Source organism: Salmo salar, chromosome ssa13, assembly GCF_905237065.1.
Source record: "Salmo salar chromosome ssa13, Ssal_v3.1, whole genome shotgun sequence".
Taxonomy (NCBI): Eukaryota; Metazoa; Chordata; class Actinopteri; order Salmoniformes; family Salmonidae; genus Salmo; species Salmo salar.
The window spans coordinates 53,931,262-53,955,453 of NC_059454.1; the positions used below are offsets into that span (position 1 = coordinate 53,931,262).

A 24,192-nucleotide genomic window follows, 5' to 3' on the forward strand; every position below is an offset into this window, starting at 1 on the left:
GATGCTTTCTCCGGTGAGATACAGTTGAAGTCGACAGTTTACATACACCTTAGCCAAATACATTTAAACTCAGTTTTTCACAATTCCTGGCGTTTAATCCTAGTAAAAATTCCCTGTCTTTGGTCAGTTAGGATCACCACTTTATTTTAAGAATGTGAAATGTCAGAATAATTGTTGAGAGAAAGAGTTATTTCAGATGTTATGTCTATCATCACATTCCCAGTGGGTCAGAAGTTTACATACACTCAATTAGTATTTGGTAGCATTGCCTTTAAATTGTTTATCTTGGGTCAAACATTTCAGGTAGCCTTCCACAAGCTTCCCACAATAAGTTGGGTGAATTTTAGCCCATTCCTCCTGACAGAGCTGGTGTAACTGAGTCAGGTTTGTCGGCCTCCTTGCTCGAACTCGCTTTTTCAGTTCTGCCCGCACATTTTCTATGGGATTGGGGTCAGGGCTTTGTGATGGCCACTCCAAGACCTTGACTTTGATGTCCTTAAGCCATTTTGCCACAACTTTGGAAGTATGCTTGGGGTCATTGTCCATTTGGAAGACCCATTTGCGACCAAGCTTTAACTTCCTGACTGATGTCTTGAGATGTTGCTTCAATACATCCACATCATTTTCCTGCCTCATGATGCCATCTATTTTGTGAAGTGCACCAGTCCCTCCTGCAGCAAAACACCCCCACACTTCACGGTTGGGATGGTGTTCTTCGGCTTGCAAGCATCCCTCTTTTTCCTCCAAACATAATGATGGTCATTATGGCCAAACAGTTCTATTTTTGTTTCATCAGACCAGAGGAAATTTCTCCAAAAAGTACGATCTTTGTCCCCATGTGCAGTAGCAGAGCACAGTCTGTCTTTTTTTATGACGGTTTTGGAGCAGTGAATTCTTCCTTGCTGAGCGGCCTTTCAGGTTATGTTGATATAGGACTCGTTTTACTGTGGATATAGATGCTTTGGTACATGTTTCCTCCAGCATCTTTACAAGGTCCTTTGCTATTGTTCTGGGATTGATTTGCACTTCTCGCACCAAAGTACGTTCATCTCTAGGAGACAGACGTGTGTGTAGGTGGCAGGGAAGTCAGGCGCAGGAGAAAATAACTTGGTGTAACTGGAGTAGTTTAATAAAGTTAAAAACAAACTCCAAAACCAAAGTACATAATAAAATAAACATGATTATAATAACCTGTCGCGCACCAATCCAACCACACGAGCACATAACAAACAATCTCTGACAAGGACATGAGGGGAAACAGAGGGTTAAATACACAACATGTAATGAATGGGATTGGAACCAGGAAGACAAGTCAAAACCAATGGAAAATGAAAAATGGATCAATGATGGCTAGAAGACCGGTGACGTCGACCGCCGAGCACCACTCGAACAAGGAGGGGCAGCGACTTCGGCAGAAGTCGTGACAGCGTACTATTGTTTGTACAGATGAACATGGTACCTTCAGGCGTTTGGAAATTTCTCCCAAAGATGAACCAGACTTGTGGAGGTCTACAATTCTTTTTCTGAGGTCTTGGCTGATTTCTTTTGATTTTCCCATGATGTCAAGCAAAGAGGCACTGAGTTTGAAGGTAGGCCTTGAAATACATACACAGGTACACCTCCAATTGACTCAAATGATGTAAATTAGCAATCAGAAGCTTCTAAAGCCATGACATAATTTTCTGGAATTTTCCAAGCTGTTTAAAGGCACAGTCAACTTAGTGTATGTAAACTTCTGACCCACTGGAATTGTGATAGTGAATTATAAGTGAAATAATCTGTCTGTAAACAATTGTTGGAAAAATGACTTGTGTCATGCACAAAGTAGGTGTCCTAACCGACATGCCAAAACTATAGTTTGTTAACAAGACATTTGTGGAGTGGTTGAAAAACGAGTTTTAATGACTCCAACCTAAGTGTATGTAAACTTCCGACTTCAACTGTACATTCAGCCTCTTGTTAATTGAAGAAAAATTATGAAACAGAGAGACGAAAGGTATATTATTTGATATGTTTTTTCTTTGTACATTTTTTGGGGGAAGCCTTGCTTCCCTTGGCACCCATGAATACACGCCACTGACTGTAGGGAAAGTGGATACCTAATCCATTACACAACTGAACGCATTCAACCAAAATGTGTCTTCCGCATTTAACCCAACCCCGCTGAATCAGAGAGATGAGGGAGGCTCGCTAAATCGACATCATCGGCACCTGGGGTCGTGTTGTTGTTGGGGTTAACTGCCTTGCCAAGGGCAGAATGGCAGATTTTCCACCATGCCAGCTCTGAGATTGAACCTGCGACCTTTCAGTTACTAGTCCAACACTCTTAACCACTAGCCTACCTGCCTAGCATATCAAGTCTAACACTACTAATTGTGTCCCCATGCTTTGCCTTCAATACTTTATCCCAAAGTTAAGTCAATGCAATAACTCCCTTGTTTCAGATATGAGAATAAAAATCATTGTCTCTTGTTGTAAGTCAATGTGTGTATATTGAATTCTTGGCCCAATTATGTAAAAAAAAAACTATTATTGCTGTGGGTATGTTTGTTCCTTGTTGGCTCCCTTTGTACGGGTTTCAACACATTACCAAAGTCGTTCCCCGGGCACCGAAGACGTGGATGTCGATTAAGGCAGCCCCCCGCACCTCTCTGATACAGAGTGGTTGGGTTAAATGCGGAAGACACATTTCAGTTAAATACATTTAGTTGGACAATTGACAAGGTATCCACCTTTCCCTTTCCAGACTAAGGGAGCTATAATTGCCATTTAAGAGTGTGGCCAAACAAAGGTACTTGGAACACAGGGCTAAAATTGTGATTTTCATTGACCATCTTTCACACAAAGAAAACCCTGTTTTAGTCTTGACAGTAGAGGCTGTAAGAATAGGGATAGGTTCTAGAGTTATTATCAGACATACTCAGAACTCAGCCCTTTTGAAATGTTACAGTCCTAGTAATTTAAGTCAATTTGCTTTCTACTTGTGATTGGCTGGCTAATACAGCTCAGGTTTTCCAGTGAATTTCTACTTTTCATATACAGTTGAAATCGGAGGTTTACATACAACTTAGCCAAATACATTTAAACTCTGTTTTTCACAATTCCTGACATTTAATGCTATTAAAAATTCCCTATCTTTTGTCAGTTAGGATCACCACTTTATTTTAAGAATGTGAAATGTCAGAATAATAGCAGAGAATGATTTATTTCAGCTTTTATTTCATTCATCACATTCCCAGTGGGTCAGAAGTTTACATACACTCAATTAGCATTTGGTAGCATTGCCTTTACATTTTTTTACTTGGGTCAAACGTTTCAGGTAGCCTTCCACAAGCTTCCCACAATAAGTAGGGTGAATTTTGGCCCATTCCTCCTGACAGAGCTGGTGTAACTGAGTCAGGTTTGTAGACCTCCTTGCTCGTGTTACGCCCCTGAAAAAGGGGAGAAATAATCACGAGTGTGATACGGTATTGTTTCCTCACTGAGAACTTTTACTGCAATAAGGAAAAGACTGCGATTTCCCCGCGAACTTGGGTGGAGACCAGAGCAATCGATCTCAGGCTCATAGATTAAGAGCATTTAGTAGATCACAGATTAACACTTTTCCCCTTCAATTAGGCACCACAAAATAAAGAAATCAATATAACGTTCACACATTCCTTTTACAATTCTTACCCTTTCCTTTGTACGCTTGACGGATTTTAACTTTTAAACACAATTATATGAATGTTATCAATCTCTATCAACTAATACAGAATGCATGATCTTTTTAACCTTAGATATTTTAAGATCCTCACATACTATGAACTTACTAATACTTTTTAATGTATAACAGGCTATGAGTATTTCCTTTAACCTGTCACACTCGCACACGCTTTTTCAGTTCTGGCCACACATTTTCTATGGGATTGAGGTCAGGGCTTTGTGATGGCCACTCCAATAACTTGACTTTGTTGTCCTTAATAAGCCATTTTGCCACAACTTTGGAGGTATGCTTGGGGTCATTGTCCATTTGGAAGACCCATTTGCGACCAAGCTTTAACTTCCTGACTGATGTCTTGAGATGTTGCTTCAATATATCCACAGAATTTTCCTACCTCATGATGCCACCTATTTTGTGAAGTGCACTGCACCAGTACCTCCTGCAGCAAAGCACCCCCACAACATGATGCTGCCACCCCCGTACTTCACAGTTAGGATGGTGTTCTTCGGCTTGCAAGCCTCCCCCTTCTTCCTCCAAACATAACGATGGTCATTATGGCCAACAGTTCTATTTTTGTTTCATCAGACCAGAGGACATTTCTCCAAAAAGTACGATCTTTGTCCCCATGTTCAGTTGCAAAGCACAGTCTGGCTTTTTTATGGCGGTTTTGGAGCAGTGGCATCTGCCTTGCTGAGCAGCCTTTCGGGTTATGTTGATATAGGACTCGTTTTACTGTGGATATAGATGCTTTTGTACCTGTTTCCTCCAGCATCTTCACAGTCAACTTAGTGTATGCAAACTATAGTTTGTTAACAAGAAATTTGTGGAGTGGTTGAAAAACGAGTTTTAATGACTAAGTGTACCTAAGTGTATGTAAACGGCCTTTCAGGTTATGTTGATATAGGACTCGTTTTACTGTGGATATAGATACTTTTGTACCTGTTTCCTCCAGCATCTTCACAAGGTCCTTTGCTGTTGTTCTGGGATTGATTTGCACTTTTCGCACCAAAGTACGTTCATCTCTTGGAGACAGAACCCGTCTCCTTCCTGAGCGGTATGACGGCTGCATGGTCCCATAGTGTTTATACTTGCGTCTACAATTTTTTTCTGAGGTCATGGCTGATTTCTTTTGATTTTCCCATGATGTCAAGCAAAGAGGCACTGAGTTTGAAGGTAGGCCTTGAAATACATCCCCATGTACACCTCCAATTGACTCAAATTAAGTCAATTAGCATATCAGAAGCTTCTAAAGCCATGACATCCTTTTCTGGAATTTTCCAAGCTCTTTAAAGGCACAGTCCACTTAGTGTATGTAAACGTCAGACCCATTGGAATTGTGGTACATTGAATTATAAGTGAAATAATCTGTCTGTAAACAAATGCGCAAAGTAGATGTCCTAACCGACTTGCCAAAACTATAGTTTGTTAACAAGAAATTTGTGGAGTGGTTGAAAAAAGAGTTTTAATGACTAAGTGTACCTAAGTGTATGTAAACTTCTGACTTCAACTATATATATTTTTTTACACAAGCATAATGTTGATTCAACCGTGGCTACTTTTACCCTGTGGGCTATTTGTTTATTGTTTTTTTTACTCGTAGCAGGTAGAATCTGTTTTTATCTGCATTTCACAGAATTTACACAATGGTTACACCTAACAATATAATATCAGTAAGACTGGCTGGTGTCATTCATCCCTCAGTGTTTTCAAGAGTTCTGAAATAAAGGAAGACAGGATGAGAAGTCTGGATAACATGTCAAAGAGAACAAAGAGTGAGACCTTTAGAGAGAACAAGGCAAACGGATACACTTGAAGATCCGCAATATAACCTTTTTTAACATTGTGTTCAGGTTGGTTATGATTTAATTTCACTTTACTCAAAGAAATGGAAAGCATTTTCTCGTTGTATAATACTTACTCTCTTTGGCACTCGAGGAAGGATGGAATGTTGCTGTATGAACTGTTCTGATTTTGTCACTGATGTCAGTGATTGTTTGCTTGTTCCTAGAAATAAGAAATTGGACTTTGCCAGTTGTTTGTCACATATTAATCTGAACCAAGCTGTCGTATGCATGATTACGAGGCCAGACATCAAAAACATTTTCATTACTTTGTTGTTAATCTGTTTCTAACCCAATAACAATGGTTATTCATCTGGTCTTATACATATAAAGCAAGATTATGAACAGTAAGATCAAAGCCACCTTACCATAGGCATAGCATACAGTAATTGTTTTTTCTCCCTCCAACTGTTGAATTGGTACAGTACAGTACAGTAGATCTCATTTCATTGTGGCTGCACTGAGGCTGTGTGTAGGACTCAGACCTCCTGCCCCTGTTTTAGGGCATTAAAAAAACAATCCCGAAGGGTTGGAAGAGAACATAATTCTGTTGGCTGGTTTATCTATTTCATGGCCAGTGCTTAGAAGGGGCCTCCCTGCTGTTCCACTGATCCGCATATCTAAGCGACGCTTTGGGAGAACCTTCCTAATACATCAGGCAGCACTAATGGACTGTTGGATGCCTCTGATAGATGTGCTATTCACATGCTGTCATTCACTGTAAGCATGTTTACTGGCATCCCGTCACTGTCTCGGGGTGTTGTATTAAACACCACACTGTTGTGCCTGGGAGAGCGTGGTACAGTTAGACTTTGAAATTGTGGCACTGTTGTGCCTGGAGAGGAGACTGTGGCACAATAGGGCTTTGAGAGTACATGGCACACGGTGGCTGCCTCTTCTTCTCTCTCATCAGTGTTTCCTCTCCTCTGCTGTTTGAAGCTCCAGTAGTCTGAGACACATTTGATCATTAAAGGCAGGTTGTGAAGTTAGACAGGAGGAGTCATGCAGTCCCATTTTCACGGGTGGCTCTCTGGAAGGGAAGGGAGCTTTGTTTTCACCTGGTACTGTGACTGTCAGTCCAGGACGGACTGGACCTTGAGACTTGACACATTTAAGGCCGTGTGTGATGTTATCACTTGACTCTCTTAGTCTCCTGTGAAGGTGGCAGCGTCTCTACGACACATTGATATCAAACCTCTCCACTCAGGGACAAGCAGGGGTGTTTATGTCAGCAGTGTTCCACTGTCTGACTCCCTGACAGTCCCCTGTTTTACTGCTCCTCTCTCCCACATCGTGTTGTCGTCAAAGAACATTGAGCAATAAACGTAGAATATGCTTATGTACTTGATTTTTCTCGACGGTTATCATCACTGTGCTGCTAAATACATTTTGTACTGTTTGCTAAGTTTGGGCCAATAACTATTTTCTGTCTGACAGAAAAAACAAACGTATCTGATTTAGAGTAGCTCCAGAGTGCTGCATGCAGAGTCAATGGTGGAGGGCAAAATTAATAGAAACGAGAGGCGGGAACAGAGGGATGTTTTAATTAGCCCTTTTGTCTTTTCCTCTGACCTCTGCATGTTCTCTGAACAATGCCGAGACAGAAACCAAAACACACCAATGTACTCCACACCCCGTTTCTGTGTGTATGTGTCTCTGAGGCATGCTTTGACAAATTCCCACTAATGGTTTCCTGATAATGAGGCCTCCTGGAGAATTGAGGTCTCAACTCAACTCAGCTCTGTGGAAAGGTCACAGCAGCTGCAGCGATGGCAGGTTGGATACAGGCGGTGTTGTCACTGTCACAGAGGACTGATAGGTGAGAGAGGGATGGGAATAGAAGAAACATAGGACAGTAATTTGTGGTGCTCAAATAACAGATGTAAAAATTTTAGGTACATACTGTAGTAGACTTGGGCGGTATCCAGATTCTCATACCTTCATACCGACCTTGTGCTATCCTGGGATATTCAGTAATACTGGCACTGAACACAGTAGGCACTATTTTCAAACTCCACAGAGCCTCTGTAATCCGACGATTAGCAATGCTAACAAGTACATGTAAAATCCATAGCTAATGCTAGCTAAATGCTAACGAGAGCATGCAAACATTTTATACAGACTTTGACATAAACTATTTGCAGGACAGACATCCCAGCTCATAAAGTTATAATGGTTACAAAAACATGCTACTCATAGTTTGCTGCACACAAAAAAAACTAATATTAGAAAGCGCGGCTCTTGATCCAGGAGGGGATTATCTGCTGTTACCAAGAGAGAGGCTTGATTTTGCAAGAAGCTAACCACTTAGTTAGATACGCTGAAGAAACTTATAAACAAAACATGAAACAATTTCTAAGATTTGACTGAGTTACAGTTCGTATAAGGAAATCAGTCAATTGAAATAAATTCATTAGGCCCTAATTAATGGATTTCACATGACTGGAAATACAGATATGTGACTCATTTCAGAAATCTAGACGTATGTCACACATCACTACTTCACAGGAGAGGCATTTGAATGTAAGGCAGAAATGCCTTCTGGAACGTGTGAACTTTCATGTGCCTTAATCACAAACTTGTATGCCATCTGTAATTACGAATACAATTGTTAAATTACAAACCTAGTTGGTTTAGCCACGTAAATAGACAGGAACATTCCTGCTAGCCATGATTGGCTGAGAGATGAGTTCAGATTGGTCTGTCATGTGGCATGCTTCTGTCTATGAAATGAGTTGCTCAATATGTGTAGGTAATCCTTTCTAGTCAGCTTTTTTGAAAGATATCCCAAATAACTGCAAAAGTGTTGCTAAGGCTTTCTGGAGGACCAAGTTTTGAAATCAGTGGAATGCCCGGTGGAAGCAGTCAGTACTGTAATAGCTAAGGAGTAATAGCTAAGGAGATGGAGAGAATTCAGGTGTTTGATTGCAAATCCGGAGGGAGTCGAAAAGAGAACACCTGTTGTATAAACACCTGTCTACAATTACATATTTAAACTAAAGGAAACATTGGCATCTGTGACAGAGTGGAAAAAGCGTTCACCCGTGTAAGAGCGTCTAGCTAGCTACATTTTCTGATATTATACGTTTCAGATTTTGTTAGAAAGTAGTTGTCATTGCAAGTTAAAGCGTACTGATAGCTAGCTAGCTAACATGAGCTGGCTGGCTCACTAGCTAACGTTACGTGTATGATCTGTATAGTAATATTATTCATATCTCAGAGACATTTGCATTGCTAGTTATAGCCTAATGTTAGCTAGCTAGCTAACATTGAACCTAGTTGATTAGCTTTAGCTAACTGTAGATTCATGCAGAGTAGTAACGTTATGAGTTGGGATTATGGTTCATTGTTTAGCTAGCTAGCTTCATGTCTAAACGAAAGACTCCACTATGAAAGTAACCATTTCACTGTACTGTTTACACCTTCTGTATCCTGTGCATGTGACAAATTAACATTTTATTTGATATAGTGTGTGTTTACCGGAGACGGTAATGTGAAGAACAACATGAACTGTACCAAAGTCAAATTAGGATATAACGTTGTCCAAGCCAAAGAGACAAAGTGTTCAAGTTCTAAAATTCTCCGGTAGAATGTTTGATGTCGGACGACAATGTCACTGCGACAACTGTATACAGACATGTTGAGAGACGTAGTATCAACCAGCCTTTAGTCTTGAAATCTTTGGTTGTTTAGTACACTACCGTACTCACTGTTTAACACATGGCTTCACATGTGAATCCTTAAAGAGATAGGTGAGGCTTAAGAGGCTGTGAACAATTCTGAGTGGGTGCAGACAAAGAAAACCTCTCCAGTAGGTGTATCAAAACGTTCGAGGGCCAGTTTATCAACTTTCAAAGCAGAATGACTTTCCCATTGTTCCTCAACTGTAGTTTATGAAATACCATTTTTTAGCTCTATTTATATTGACCCACCCTCCTGTTTTTACGCTGCTGCTTCTCGCTGTTTATTATCTATGCACAGTCACTTTACAAATGACCTCAACTAACCTGTATCCCCGCACATTAACTTGGTACCGGCACCCCCGTATATAGCCTTGTTATCGTTATATAATTTTCTTGTGTTACTTTTAGATCTTTTTTTTTTAAAGTCCTTTAGTAATTTAGAAAATATTTTCTTAACTCTATTTCTTGAACTGCTTTGTTGGTTAAAGGCTTGTAAGTAAGCATTTCACGGTAAGGTCTACACCTGCTGTATTCGGCGCATGTGACAGATACGATTTGATTTGAGTCTCTACTTTTATATAATGTAAAAAACACCAATTCAAATTTTGCTACATAAGACCGAATCGAGCCGGTCGGTCACATATGCATCTGTTGGTCACAGATACACCAACAACAAAAAAACGTGGACAGCCCTTCAAATGAGTGGATTTGCTGACAGGCGTATAAAATCGAGCACACAACCATGCAATCACCATAAACAAACATTGGCAGTAGAATGGCCCGTACTGAAGAGCTCAGTGACTTTCAATGTGGCACCGTCATAGGATGCTGCCTTTCCAACAAGTAAGCTCGTCAAATTTCTTCCCATCTAGATCTGCCCTGGTCAACTGTAAGTGCTGTTATTGTAAAGTGGAAAGTCTAGGAGCAACAACGGCTCAGCCGCAAAGTGGTAGTCCACACAAGCTAACAGAATGGGACCGCTAAGTGCTGAAGCACGTTGCACGTAAAAGTCGTATGTCCTCGGTTGCAACACTCACTACCGAGTTACAAACTGCCTCTGGAAGCAACGTCAGCACAATAATTGTTCATTTGGAGCTTCGTGAAATTGGTTTCCATGGCCGAACAGTCGCAGACACGCCTAAGATCACCAAGTGTGATGCCAAGTGACGGCTGGAGTGATGTAAAGCTTGCTGCCATTGGACTCTGGAGCAATTCTCTGAAATTATTAATTACGTTTCAACATCTGGCAGTCCGATGGACGAATCTGGGTTTCGCGGATGCCATGAAAAGGTTTCCTGCCCCAATGCATAGTGCCAACTGTTAAGTTTGGTGGAGGAGGAATAATGGTCTGGGGGTGTTTTAATGCTACAACATACAATAACATTCTAGACGATTCTGTGCTTCCAAATTTGTGGCAACAGTTTGTGGAAGGCTATTTCCTGTTTCAGCATGACATTGCCCCTGTGCACAAAGCAAGGTCCATACAGAAATAGTTTGTCGAGATTGGTGTGGAAGAACTTGACTGGCCTCGACAGAGCCCTGAGCTCAACTCCGAGTCAGGCCCAATCACCCAACATCAGTGCCTGGCTTCTCTAATGCTCTTGTGGCTGAATGGAAGCAAGTCCCCGCAGCAATGTTCCAACATCTAGTGGAAAACCTTCCCAGAAGAGTGGAGGCTGTAATCGCAACAAAGGGGTGACCAACTCCGTATTAATCCCCATGATTTTGGAATGAGATGATCGACGAGCATCTACATACTACATACTTTTGGCCATGTAGTGTACCTTTAAAAAAAAGTGTGTTGATGAGAAAAGCAGTCAGTATCTGATGTGACCACCATTTGCCTCATGCAACGCGGCAGATCTCCATCGCATAGAGTTGATCAGGCTGTTGATTGTGACCTGTTTGACGTTGTCCCACTCCTCAATGGCTGTGCGAAGTTGCTGGATATTGTCGGGAACTGGAACACAGTGTCATACACATAATTCCAGAGCATCCCAAAAATGCTCAATGGGTGACATGTCAGTGAGTATGCAGGCACATTTTGAGATTTCAGGAATTGTGTACATATCCTTGCGATATGCGGCCGTGGATTATCATGCTTAAACATGGCGGTGGATGAATGGCATGACAATGGGCCTCAGGATCTCGTCACAGTATCTCTGTGCATTCAAATTGCCATCGATAACATTCAGTTGTGTTCAGTTTCCTTAGCTTATGCCTGCCCATACCATATCCCCACCGCCACCATGGGGCACTCTGTTCACAACGTTGACATCAGCAAACTGCTTTCCCACATGACACCATACACGCTGTCTGCCATCTGCTCCTTATTGATGGAACCAACTGCAATTGGACGCTCTGATTCTCCTTGGGCAATTAAAAATATTGATTGGGGAACTATTTTCTGGGGAATGTGGCTATTTTTCTTGATTTTTATTTTACTTAGTAGAAAAACAATCTGATTTTGATTTGATTTTGTCTATCAATTGTATGCACAGGGCTCCCTTGCGAAAGAGACCCTGGTCTCAATGGTGACTCCCTGTTTAGACAGGTAAAATAAATACAAAATATTGCCTAAGCCTAGTACATAGTATACACTTTTTGTCATTCAGGTGATGGAATATGCAGGATTCTGTAATACATGCAGTATTTGTATGACTGGTATTGAGGTAACTCCCTTTGAATTGAATCACTTTTTGACAGCATCCCTTTTGATTAAAACAAAACTTTCCATACATGTTTGCCCATGGAAGAAGTGGACAGCAAGTTACTTTCTGGACCTAAATGCCAAAATCCATTTTACATACCATACCACGAGACATCCATGTCTTGCCCACTTCAAAAGGTAAATGTTTGAGTTTGATATCATTTAAACCAGGGATAAGCCACTAAATTCAGCCCCAGGACGATTTTTGTCAGTGGGCCGAACCCTGATTTTAAATGCTTACAAACATATTGAAAAATGTTATTAAATAAAAAATGCTGCATTTTTTTCACCTTTAATGCCAATTAGCAAAAAGAAAACATGTCAACTCAGATTTGTTTTCATATTTACATTTGTTGTAGCTTAGGCCCTACTTTACATCATCTGAGGTTTTTGTGTTGTGCCCTCAATCGGTTGAGACACAACATGCTCTTGAATACAGGGCGGATGTCATTTCAATCATAGAAATATTCATAAAATGGACCTATCCATTCAGACTACTGCAATTTAGTTGGTACAACATTGACATTTAAATTGACATTTTAACTTCTAATTACTACCACAACGATAGCCACCGGTCCACCCACCATCAAATGCCAACTTAAATGCGCACACCAGTAGAAATTCACTTTTTCGAGCTGGAAGACAATGGCCAGAGCTTACCCATGATGTTGCACAAGGATTTAAGTCAATAAGTCATCATTTAAGTCAAACTATGATATATTTGGGCTTGAAGTGATAAGTGCAAATCCGTGTCAATGATGTGTCTTTTACTATGGCTGTTACGCACGTCGTAAAGATTGGACCAAGGTGCAGCGTGGTAGGCGAACATTTTACTTTTATTTAAAATGAACACCGACAAAACAACAAAATACAAAACAAACATAAAGTGCTGCATGCTACACAGCAACTATACAAAAACAAGATCCCACAAACTAAGGTGGAAAAAAGGCTGCCTAAGTATGATCCCCAATCAGAGACAACGATAGACAGCTGCCTCTGATTGGGAACCATACCCGGCAAACAAAGAAATAGAAAAACTAGAATGCCCACCCAAATCACACCCTGACCTAACCAAATAGAGAAATAAAAAGGCTCTCTAAGGTCAGGGCGTGACAATGACATGATGTGAAATTCTTTGTAACTTACATTTCATTTGAGGGCTGGGAATTATTTGAATGTTACCTCCCACCAACATGGCATTGTTTATTAATCAGAAACACCTGCAAAATTGTTCTTCTTCACTGATCGCGACTGAGCCAAACGGCATGCTAGATAGCTAGCATGCTAGCTAGCTACACTGACAGCTGTCAGTTCCCTATTTGTTGATGTTTCTTTCGTCAGCAGGATATTATTTTCCACCCCCAATTCGTGAATATATATAAGTAACCTGCATCATTATTCGGAGGTGGAACCCATACAAGTATTTCCGCTCATGGGCAGGAATTGCATCAAAATAGGGATGGCATTGCCCCTTTAAGTGGTCATGTCTATTCTATTACCTGTATTTCTATGATTTCAATAGGTTTCCTATGGAGTAGTGACAGTATAATTTAAAACAATGGATATTCCCATTCAAGGCAACATTCTCGGATGATGTGGACATCCATCCATCATTGTGGTACCATTTGAAAGTTGACATTTCTATTTTATTCCCATTTTAATTAATTTATCAGCCACAACATAACACTCAACCTGTATTCAAGAGCATGTTGTGACTCAACCGATGGTGGGCACAACACAAAACCTCAGATGATGTAAAGTACAGTATATGTACTGTATATGCGAATATGATACACGGTTTTAGATCATTTACATTTCTTCTCAAGAAATTATTATATAGTTTGACCACCCTGTCTAAGCTTTTCAATGATATCAATCTAAACCATTTATCTTATCCGTTAATGAAGACATGCATGTCTCATGGTATGGTGGGGTATGCAAAATAGGTGAACTTTGAACACCTTTATCTCTTGAATATTTTGCATTCAGGTCCAAAAAGTCACCATCTGAGCACTTCAATAATGGATTAATATGTATGGGAGGTTTCGTTCAAATCAAAAGGGTTACTGTCAAAAAGTGATTGAATTCAAATGGCTTTACCCATTGGTACATTTTTTGCAGTCAAAGCTGGTGGGGATATAGTGTATCCAAACCCCTGCCAAGTCTGATCTGATGAATTATTACACAACAAACCAACACTCCCAGTAAGAATTTACCCATGGTTTTTTAAGTAGCACCAAATGATTTATGGTGACAATGTTCAGCTGCAGTTGCAAAGACAAAAGACAAATTATTCTATTTCCATGCTCATGAGAGATAAAGACCCAATTTTCACATTGTGAAACATTCTCAACATAAATAGGGCAAATAATGAGATAGTGAAGGAGACATCATTCCACACACGCGTGGTGTGAATTGTATAGCTAGTGCCTCGACTAGTGTCTGCATTCTAATTCTATGGTACTTGGGAGAGGAGAGAGCATGCCACTCCAGCCATTTGTGAGAGCTGTCTCATGGGGAATCTAATGTGTTTGGAGAGGATCTCTATTATCTCCAGGGGGTGGGAGGCTGAAGTGGCCTATGGAGCAGTGCTCTGAATGGGACTACCATCCTCTGTCGCTCCCCCTCTCAGCATTTCCTCGTACATCATTACAGGTGCTCCTTTCAAAAGCCTCTCACCCATCCCTGAGTGGAAGCCAATCTGCACACTGAATGAAGATGGCCATTTTAATACATCAAAGCAATATGGACCTAAATAGTTCCTCATCATCATCATACGGTACATGTAACTGGAATTGTCCTATACAGTAGTAGGTACTAGCGAGCGTTTTAATAAGCAGTATATCATATTAATTAACATTTTTATTGGCTGAAAACAGCTGGAAAAAAATATTTCCCTCAGTCAAATCAAGTCAGTTTTATCTGGTGGTGCTTGTTTTGCATTTGAATGACCGTTTGACTGAGGTAGATATGGAAAATAAATAGAGAGGGCTTAATAATCATGGTGGTTCACCTAAATTCCCCAAGAGGCTGTGCTCAGGTCTGCCACAGCTGGACTGCTACCATCCCTCCAATCTGATGCTCTCTGAAGGAAAGAATTCTCTCAATCTCCATTTGTGGGAATGGCAGTGTGTTACACAAGAGTCTTTGCAAAAGGTCAGATAACTAGAATTGCTTGAGGTACACCTGAGCATCCGTGGAGGGATTAGAGATACCTTAGCCTAAAGTTTAGTACTGAGAAAAACAGCCTCAAATCATCCAGAGGAATTTATTGAAACACTGTAATGAAAATGACATGTAGTGAAAAGGTAATGTTTTGTTTTATTGCCAGGTGGAGAAACCTTCTCTCCCACTCAGTAATCAGTCAGTGAAATGCCATACATGTGTACTGAGTTGAAATAGCAGCTTTAGCTAAATTAAAAGCACTTTGCCAGTCAGTCACTTACATGACTCATTAGGCTCCCACAAAGCTGCTCTCTGTTTGTCTGGTTCCCTAGTCTGTCTGTCTGTCTGTCTGTCTGTCTGTCTGTCTGTCTGTCTGTCTGTCTGTCTGTCTGTCTGTCTGTCTGTCTGTCTGTCTGTCTGTCTGTCTGTCTGTCTGTCTGTCTGTCTGTCTGTCTGTCTGTCTGTCTGTCTGTCTGTCTGTCTGTCTGTCTCTCTGTCTGTCTGTCTGTCTGTCTAGGCTACCTCTATTCTTCCAGAGGCTACCTCACCATTAGTCTGAGTGCCTGAAGGCACATCACAGCTCAGTTGATCCACAGCAAATCCACAGATGCTCTCTACTTTTACCCACTGGTCTCTCTATTTAGAGCTCTCCTCTCCTCGCAATAACCTGTCTCCCTCCCTTTCCCCTCATGTAGCACACTTTCTCCTTCCTCATATCCCTTCTCCTATTCTATCCATCTGTTACCGATGTCTGGCAGGCTGCCCACCTCCACATCCTCTCCCTCCCAGTTGCACTTCCTGGCACATGCTCTCCTTTTGTCTACCTCCCTATTCCTCCTGTTCTCTACCTGTTGGACTAGCTCCTAACTCTTCCCACCCTCCAAGCAGCTTCAATTAAACCATCAGGAGCCACAGGTCTGACTCACCGCTAGCATCACAGCTATGGTCACAAAGTCACACCCCCACCCTTTCAAATCCCTTTGTTTTCAGGCAGATTAAGGCAGTGAGAGGTCTGCTCAATGTGGATTTGGGGATTAGTTTAAATGGAGTATGTGGATTGCTCCTGCCACGGTGAACTCACAAGATTGTTTTTTCTCTTCTGACACTGACTGTGGCCCATGCCCATTTGTGATGTTCCCTTATTGAACTGTATCTGAAATCCTTCTGTTGTTCACGTGTCACTTTTTATGGAAGTGTGAACGTTTTCTCTTGCTTCTTTTTCTCTCTCTCTCCGTCACTTTGTCTTACAAACAAAACACATATATAGTCACACACATGACGTTTTAAAGGGATTAATGAGTCAATTAGCACTCCTTATCCGTATTAATGAACTGTTTTAAGCCCTTGTGTTGTTTAAATTAAAAATTATGTGCTGGTTTGATGTGCAGATATGTTTTTGTAATTGACAGTACACCTCTTTGAGGATCAGATGATGCAGTTTGCTACTGTATACTTGTGGTAAAAAGGGCTCAAGTAAGTTGTGCAGGCTGAAAGCATAGCTCTTTAATGATAATTTTTATTTAATGCTTTTCAGCTTGATAATTGCTACAGTACCTGTACTGCACGTACACCTACCTTTGATGTTTTTGTTTGGCTCTAACTACTTCTCCTTAATGCTGTTTCATCACTCCATCCACGTCTATCTCTCTCCCCCGAGGCTCCACCTCTAGTCTCTCCTGGCTATCGATCTGATTATTGACAGTCCAGCATGGATCCTATCATCCTACCAAACACAATCCCATCCCTTCTTACCCATATAAAAAAAAACTATATTATACTATGGTCTAAATACTGAAGTCTGCAACAACAGTATTCAGAACCCTTGACTTTTTCCACATTTTGTTACATTACAGACTTATTCTAAAATTGATTTAAAAAAAGAATCCTCATTAATCTACACACAATTACCACATAGTAACAAAGCGAAAATAGGTTTTTAGAAATGTTTGCAAATTTATAAAAAAATAAAAAAACAGAAATACCTTATTTACATATGTATTCAGACTCGTTGCTATGAGACTCGAAATTGAGCTCAGGTGCATCCTGTTTCCATTGATCATCCTTGAGCTGTTTCTACAACTTCATTGAAGTCCACCTGTCGTAAAATCAATAGATTGGACATGATTTGGAAAGGCACACACCTGTCTATACAGGTCCCACAGTTGACAGTGCCTGTCAGAGCAAAAACCAAGCCATGAGGTCGAAGGAATTGTCCGTAGAGCTCTGAGACAGGATTGTGTCGAGGCACAGATCTGGAGAGGAGTACCAAAACATTTCTGCAGCATTGAAGGTCCCCAAGAACACATTGGCCTCCATCATTCTTAAATGGAAGAAGTTTGGAACCACCAAGACTCTTCTACAGCTGTCTGCCCAGCCAAACTGAGAAATCAGGGAAGAAGGGCCTTGGTCATGGAGGCACCTAAAGGACTCTCAGAGCATGAGAAACAAGATTCTCTGGTTTAATGAAACCAAGGTTGAACTCTTTGGCCTGAATGCCAAGCATCACATCTGGAGGAAACCTGGCACCATCCCTACGGTGAAGCATGGTGGTGGCAGCCACGTGCTGTGGGGATGTTTTTCAGCTGCAGGCACTGGGAGACTAGTCAGGATTGAGGGAAAGATAAAGTACAGAGAGGCACTACAGAGGGTACTACAGAGGGTAGTGCGTACGGCCCAGTACATCACTGGGGCTAAGCTGCCTGCCATCCAGGACCTCTACATCAGGCGGTGTCAGAGGAAGGCCCTAAAAATTGTCAAAGACCCCAGCCACCCCAGTCATAGACTGTTCTCTCTACTACCGCATGGCAAGCGGCATCGGAGTGCCAAGTCTAGGACAAAAAGGCTTCTCAACAGTTTTTACCCCCAAGCCATAAGACTCCTGAACAGGTAATCAAATGGCTACCCGGACTATTTGCATTGTGTGCCCCCCAACCCCTCTTTTTACGCTGCTAGTCTTTGTTTATCATATATGCATAGTCACTTTAACTATACATTCATGTACATACTACCTCAATTGGGCCGACCAACCAGTGCTCCCGCACATTGGCTAACCGGGCTATCTGCATTGTGTCCCGCCACCCGCCACCCACCACCCGCCAACCCCTCTTTTACGCTACTGCTACTCTCTGTTCATCATATATGCATAGTCACTTTAACCATATCTACATGTACATATACCTCAATCAGTCTGACTAACTGGTGTCTGTATGTAGCCTCGCTACTTTTATAGCCTCACTACTGTATATAGCCTGTCTTTTTACTGTTGTTTTATTTCTTTACTTACCTATTGTTCACCTAATACCGTTTTTTGCACTATTGGTTAGAGCCTGTAAGTAAGCATTTCACTGTAAGGTTGTGCTGTATTCGGCACACGTGACAAATAAACTTTGATTTGAGATCCTTGATGAAAACCTGCTCCAGAGCACTCAGGACTTCAGACTGGGGCGAAGTTTCACCTTCCAACAGGACAACGACCCTAAGCACACAACCAAGACAACGCAGGAGTGGCTTCAGGACAAGTCTCTGAATGTCCTTGAGTGGCCCAGCCAGAGCCCTGACTTGAACCCGATCTAACATCTCTGGAGAGACCTGAAAATAGCGTTGCAGCGACGCTCCCCATCCAACCTGACAGAGCTTAAGAGGAACTGCAGAGAAGAATGGGAGAAACTACCCAAGTACAGGTGTGCCAAGCTTGCAGTGTAATACCCAAGAAGACTCGAGGCTGAAATTGCTGCCAAAGGTGCTCAGTACAAAGTACTGAGTAAAGGGTCTGAATACATATGTAAATGTATTTCATTATTTTATTTGTAATAAATTATTTAAAAAATTCTAGAAACCTATTTTTTGCTTAGTCATTATGGGGTATTGTGTGTAGATTGACCAGGGGGAAAAAAATATTTAATCAATTGTATAATAAAGCTGTGTGGCAAAATGTGGAAAAGTCAACGGGTCTGAATACTTTCCGAATGCACTGTATACTATAGTACCCTCGAACTCAACTTTGGACCTCAAAGCCAGTTCCACTGCTTTCTTTCATTGTTCCCCTATAATAAATAAATAAAAATGTAAATGTAAATAAATAAAAAAAGTGAGGTGGTTTTGCAGACTGTAGTGTTTTTGCAGACATCACCTCAGTATTTACAATTGTATTCTACAACATTCTATAGTAAGTAAAACACATGATCGGGGGATACTACAGTGTGTAGTATAGTATTATACAGTAAACTACAGTTTATTACACAATTAGGACACACTCTCCCACTATGGTAAGTACTGTAGTATTCTATGGTAAACGGTAGCATTTTTTCATGTGGGTAACCAGTGACCACAAGCAAGGTTTGCCGGGGCCATAGTACATGAGAGAGATCTACATAAGAGACACTGTCCTGTATGTGTCATCATGACTCACTTCTTGCCTATTGTTGAGTGGGTTAATATTGTCAGTCCAGATGAGTGTCAGCGTTTACCACTTACCATGATGAGGCCTTTGTGTGTGTAAGTACTGCTGGTAATCAATGCCCAGAGTGGAGATTCCTCTTGATATGTAAACACTTCAAATAAAACTTATTAAAAGTATTGATCTGCCCTCAGCTACATGCCCAGTCAGTGGAATTAAAAGGAAATGTTTAAAAGCTTCATATGCAAGCTATTATCAATTGATTTTTCCTTTGTTTCCTGTAAACATTTGGAAACTACAAAATATTAAATGAGAGAAGCAAAGTGTTCTTTCATATGCTGGTTGTTGAAGTGTAACAAGGACAAGTGTAACAAGAATCTTTCCACTTTTTATGCCTATGCCTGTGAGCTTCAAATACTAGTCATTGTTGTACTATTCTTTTGTGCAGTTCATCTGAACCTGTTGCTGTGTGAACATTGTTAAGATGGATAGCAAAAGTGTTAGTTTTGTTCTAATCAGAGGTCTACTATTCAAAGGGAGATGCATTATACTACCTGCTCTTTGACGCCATAGTTTCCTGCTTCTCAGCTGCTGGTGGTGGGGTGGTGGTGGTTGTTGTGAGGCCTTGTCTGGGCCTGGCTGGTGTAGCACAGCCTCAGCCTCACAGACAGATGCAGAGTGGGCTGGTATCAATGAGCGTCTGGACGGAGGCCTCCTCCCTCCAGAAGAGCCTGCTGGCTATGATTCTCCTTCTCTATCTCCTCACTGGTGGAGTCAGAACAGAACGAACTCACTAAGTGATAATGAGCATGAGACACAGTGAAGCTCCCCAGTCCTCATCCCACCTGCAGAAACTGCCTGCTCACTGTGTGAGTGGGAGAGTGTGTCCTGACTGTGTTTTGACAGTGTAGTCAGTCAGGTGTTGATTGTGTTGATGAGTGTATCTCTTTAACCTCAGCAGGAGATTTGGAATGGGACAACTCCACCAATCCCCATGGGGCTCCCATTCTGTGTTGACTTGACGTCTCCAAAATAGATTTTCACTGTTAAATACTTGTTTGGTATATTTCTTTCCATTTCTTCGGAAAGAGCATGACTCTCACAGGCAGTGTAAGGGACTACATGTCATTGATAGATACTAAAGTTAGGTAAGGTACTTAAGACAACACTGTGTGGTGGCCCAACACAAGATTTGAACAAGCATAGTTTTCAGTCCAGTTCTTTTTCCTCTGTCTTGCAGTCCAGTTCAGCATGCTCTTAGTATTCTAGGAAGTGAACGTGTTACTTTGATGTATCAGTTTTCATGCATGCTCTGCTCTCTCTCTCTCCCTCGCTGCAAACCCCTAACAGGTGAGCGCATCAACCTAAGCCAATCCCCTCAGAGCATCTACACCGGTCGCCGTGAAGATGGACACAAAGGAGCGGCGGCACTGCTCCCTGACCCGGGGCCGCTGCAGGAAGGACTTCCACCATGCCATGGCGTCCCTGGAGCCCGAGGAGTGCCGCGTGGCCACCCAGAAGTCCTACAGCTCCAGCGAGACGCTCAAGGCCTACGACACGCGCCTGCGCTACGGGGGCTGTGTGGCAGAGCTGGTGCATCACGAACATGAGGAGTACGTCCGCCAAGGTAAGCTCTACGTTTCTGTGTCGGTCTCAGTCTCCACTGACCAGGGATTTATTTCAATACGTTCTCTTCCGTTTTCACAAGATTTAATTTTAGTCCAGTCCGCAGCTTCTTGATAATGTTGTACTAAAGGGAACCTCCCACGGTCTCTGTCATGATGTGGGTCTAGTATTGGGCGGGATCCAGATTTCCATCCCTTCATACTAGAGCTGGGCAAAATGGACAACAATCCATATCACAATAAATTGCCTGAATTAATGCGATCACGATAAATAGAACGATAAGTTTATAACATTAATGTGTACCACAGTTTTGTTTATTATTCTTTAATCTACTAGTACTAATTTGATGGTTGTATCCATCAATTGTCCTATTAACAATCACCCATATTTGCAAACTAGTATAGGCTACTTATTGTACTGAACGATATCAGTAAAATGCTTGCAATAAGTGATCGGTGTGGTCAGTGTCAATACTTTTTGGTTTATCATCCCAGCTCTACTTCTTACCATTCCGACACCATACCAGGGTATACACTATTACCGGCAGTGCACACAAGGGGTGCTATTTCTTTCCAAACTTTTTTATGCCTACTCACCAAACAGATGTTGTGGCTGTAATTCATTACTATTACCATATTATGCTTAATGATTCTGATGAAAATACCCTCTTTGTCTTTATCAAACTAATGTTTTTGCATATTTTCAGTGTGGAACCTACGTTTAGCGGGGTTATAGCCGAGGCGAACCAATTCTAAATGGCACTTGCAGTTCGCTAAGCAGCTTAAGTAAAAAATAGACAGGATGCAATTATTCCAAAACTGCAGCTCATTGTTGGAACACATATTTTCATACTTCAATCAACAAGTCCATTTTACGTTTGTGATAAAGCTGTCATCACTTGGCAAGGAATATAGCTTGTGTATCCCATCACTTAGATACGTTTTTCTAGGAATTTATTTATGTAGGCCTAACGGGAGCGTGTGTGGGCACTCAGCATGCATGTGTGGAGGGAGTGGTCGGAACGCAATTGATTGAATGAGACACAGAGGGGAAAGGAAATTTAGGATGAAGAACGGTGTGACGCTTGGCTTGGGGTCTTTTTTGTTGTGCCCCCCAAATGCACATGTTCAAATTGAACACAAATTAACAATGTCTTCAAGACACATTTTCACTTGCCTGTTTGGGCAGCCACAAAGCATATTCCACCAAATAGTTTTACAGTATTTGAAAAAATATCAACTCAACAAAAAAATAATGCAAAATGGGGCAGCCCTAGGGGCGAGTGAACTGGCATCTAGATGTATGTTAATTTCCATTTGCTCAAAACATGAGACATCTGTGGCATTGTCTTGTGTGACAAAACTGCCCATTTTACAGTGGCCTTTTATTGTCCCCAGCACAAGGTGCACCTGTGTAATGATCATGCTGTTTAGCTTCTTGATATGCCACACCTGTCAGGTGGATGAGTTTTTTTTCATTGCAGGCAATCTCAACGCTGTGCATTACTGGGAAGACATCCTCCTCCCTCATGTGGTACCCTTCCTGCAGGCTAATCCTGACATGACCCTCCAGCATGACAATGCCACCAGTCATACTGCTCGAACTTGCAGGTGCCTTGGTGGAAGTGTGAGGTAACATCTCACAGCAAGAACTGGCAAATATGGTGCAGTCCATGAGGAGGAGATGCACTGCAGTACTTAATGCAGCTGGTGGCCCCACCAGATACTGACTGTTACTTTTGATTTTGACACCCCTTTGTTTAGGGACACGTTATTCCATTTCTGTTAGTCACATGTCTGTGGAACTTGTTCAGTTGATGTCTCAGTTGTTGAATCTTGTTATGTTCATACAAATATTTACACATGTTAAGTTTGCTGAAAATAAACGCAGTTGACAGTGAGAGATTTCTTTTTTTGCTGAGTTTATATCTTTTAAAGATCAAACTTTGACATCCATTCGAGTATCCATGTCCATCCCTACCCCAAACCAATACAGTTTTTTGGGACGGTTGTGAAAATCATACTGTCTGTATTTCAAAATATCCTGGTATACAGTATACCGCCCAAGCCTATGCGTCTCTCTTTTCAATCACCTGCGCGTCACGCTCTCCAAACCCCAGACTCACCTGGTCATCTGTGGCGCTGTAGGATTTCACACTACACAAGGATGTTGTTTTCTATGGAAGAGATTAAGGGGAGTTTCTGGTTATTTTCAGTAAGAAATGCCAGTCCAGACTCACTTTCCTGGTCCACAGAGTGTGGATTATTCATTCTTCCTTCACGGGGTTGGACAAGCAATGACCCTTAACTTTCTCTCTCTCAGAATATTCAGTAGCTAACTGCGCCCTTTCTAATTCAATTTCACAGGATACTAAACCCATGCGAAAACAATTGCAAAAAAGGCTTTTAACATTCCCGTCAGTTTGTCAATTAAAAACTGGGTGACAGATGTGCTGCTTAGATTGGATCCAGACTAAAGCCCATCAATATTAATTTGAGGATGAAACCGTGATGAGTGACAGGTTGGGCCTGCTCCTACATTGTATTTTGTCTACAAAACGTTATTATATGCACAATGCTGTAGCTCTCACGTTGATTCATTTGATCAAACACATCTCTGTTGGGCTCATGAAAACACACAGTTAGATGGTGGTCAGGCGTATTAGTGTCTGGGAGGAGAGATAAGCTACGTCATACACAGGCTGCTCCTGGCCCGGACACTCAGCGGGGAGGAATCGAACGGAATGCTGCTGGCTCCCTGCACCTACAAAGTTTACATCTAGAAAGTCATTGAAACATAGCATAGGCAAACCCTGTTGGTCAAAGTCTATCACTCTTTCTCCTCTTCCCTAACGAATCATGGTAATTCATTTCTAAACCTTGCTTAAGAGGAACAAAATATTTGAATATCGTTCTACTTTATTCAAATGGGTAACAAAAGTAATTCCCCAAACAAAGACAATTAGTTGCATAGCTGTGTCCTAACACTTGTCTGTAATCGTTCAGTACCGTTTGTGGAAATAATCAATTGTATACAGTATATGCCGTTTAGCAGACGCTTTTATCCAA

At 41.5% G+C, this 24,192-nt stretch overlaps 1 protein-coding gene across 1 annotated transcript in view; it reads left to right on the plus strand.

The window, feature by feature from the left end:
* Positions 1–24,192, plus strand: part of LOC123726159 (teneurin-2) — a 110,782-nt gene that overhangs the window by 50,369 nt on the left and 36,221 nt on the right. The window contains exon 2 of the mRNA XM_045692764.1: positions 20,849–21,125. Coding sequence (XP_045548720.1) covers positions 20,906–21,125 — 220 coding nt within the window. The 5' untranslated portion in view covers positions 20,849–20,905. The remainder of the gene's footprint in view (positions 1–20,848; positions 21,126–24,192) is intronic.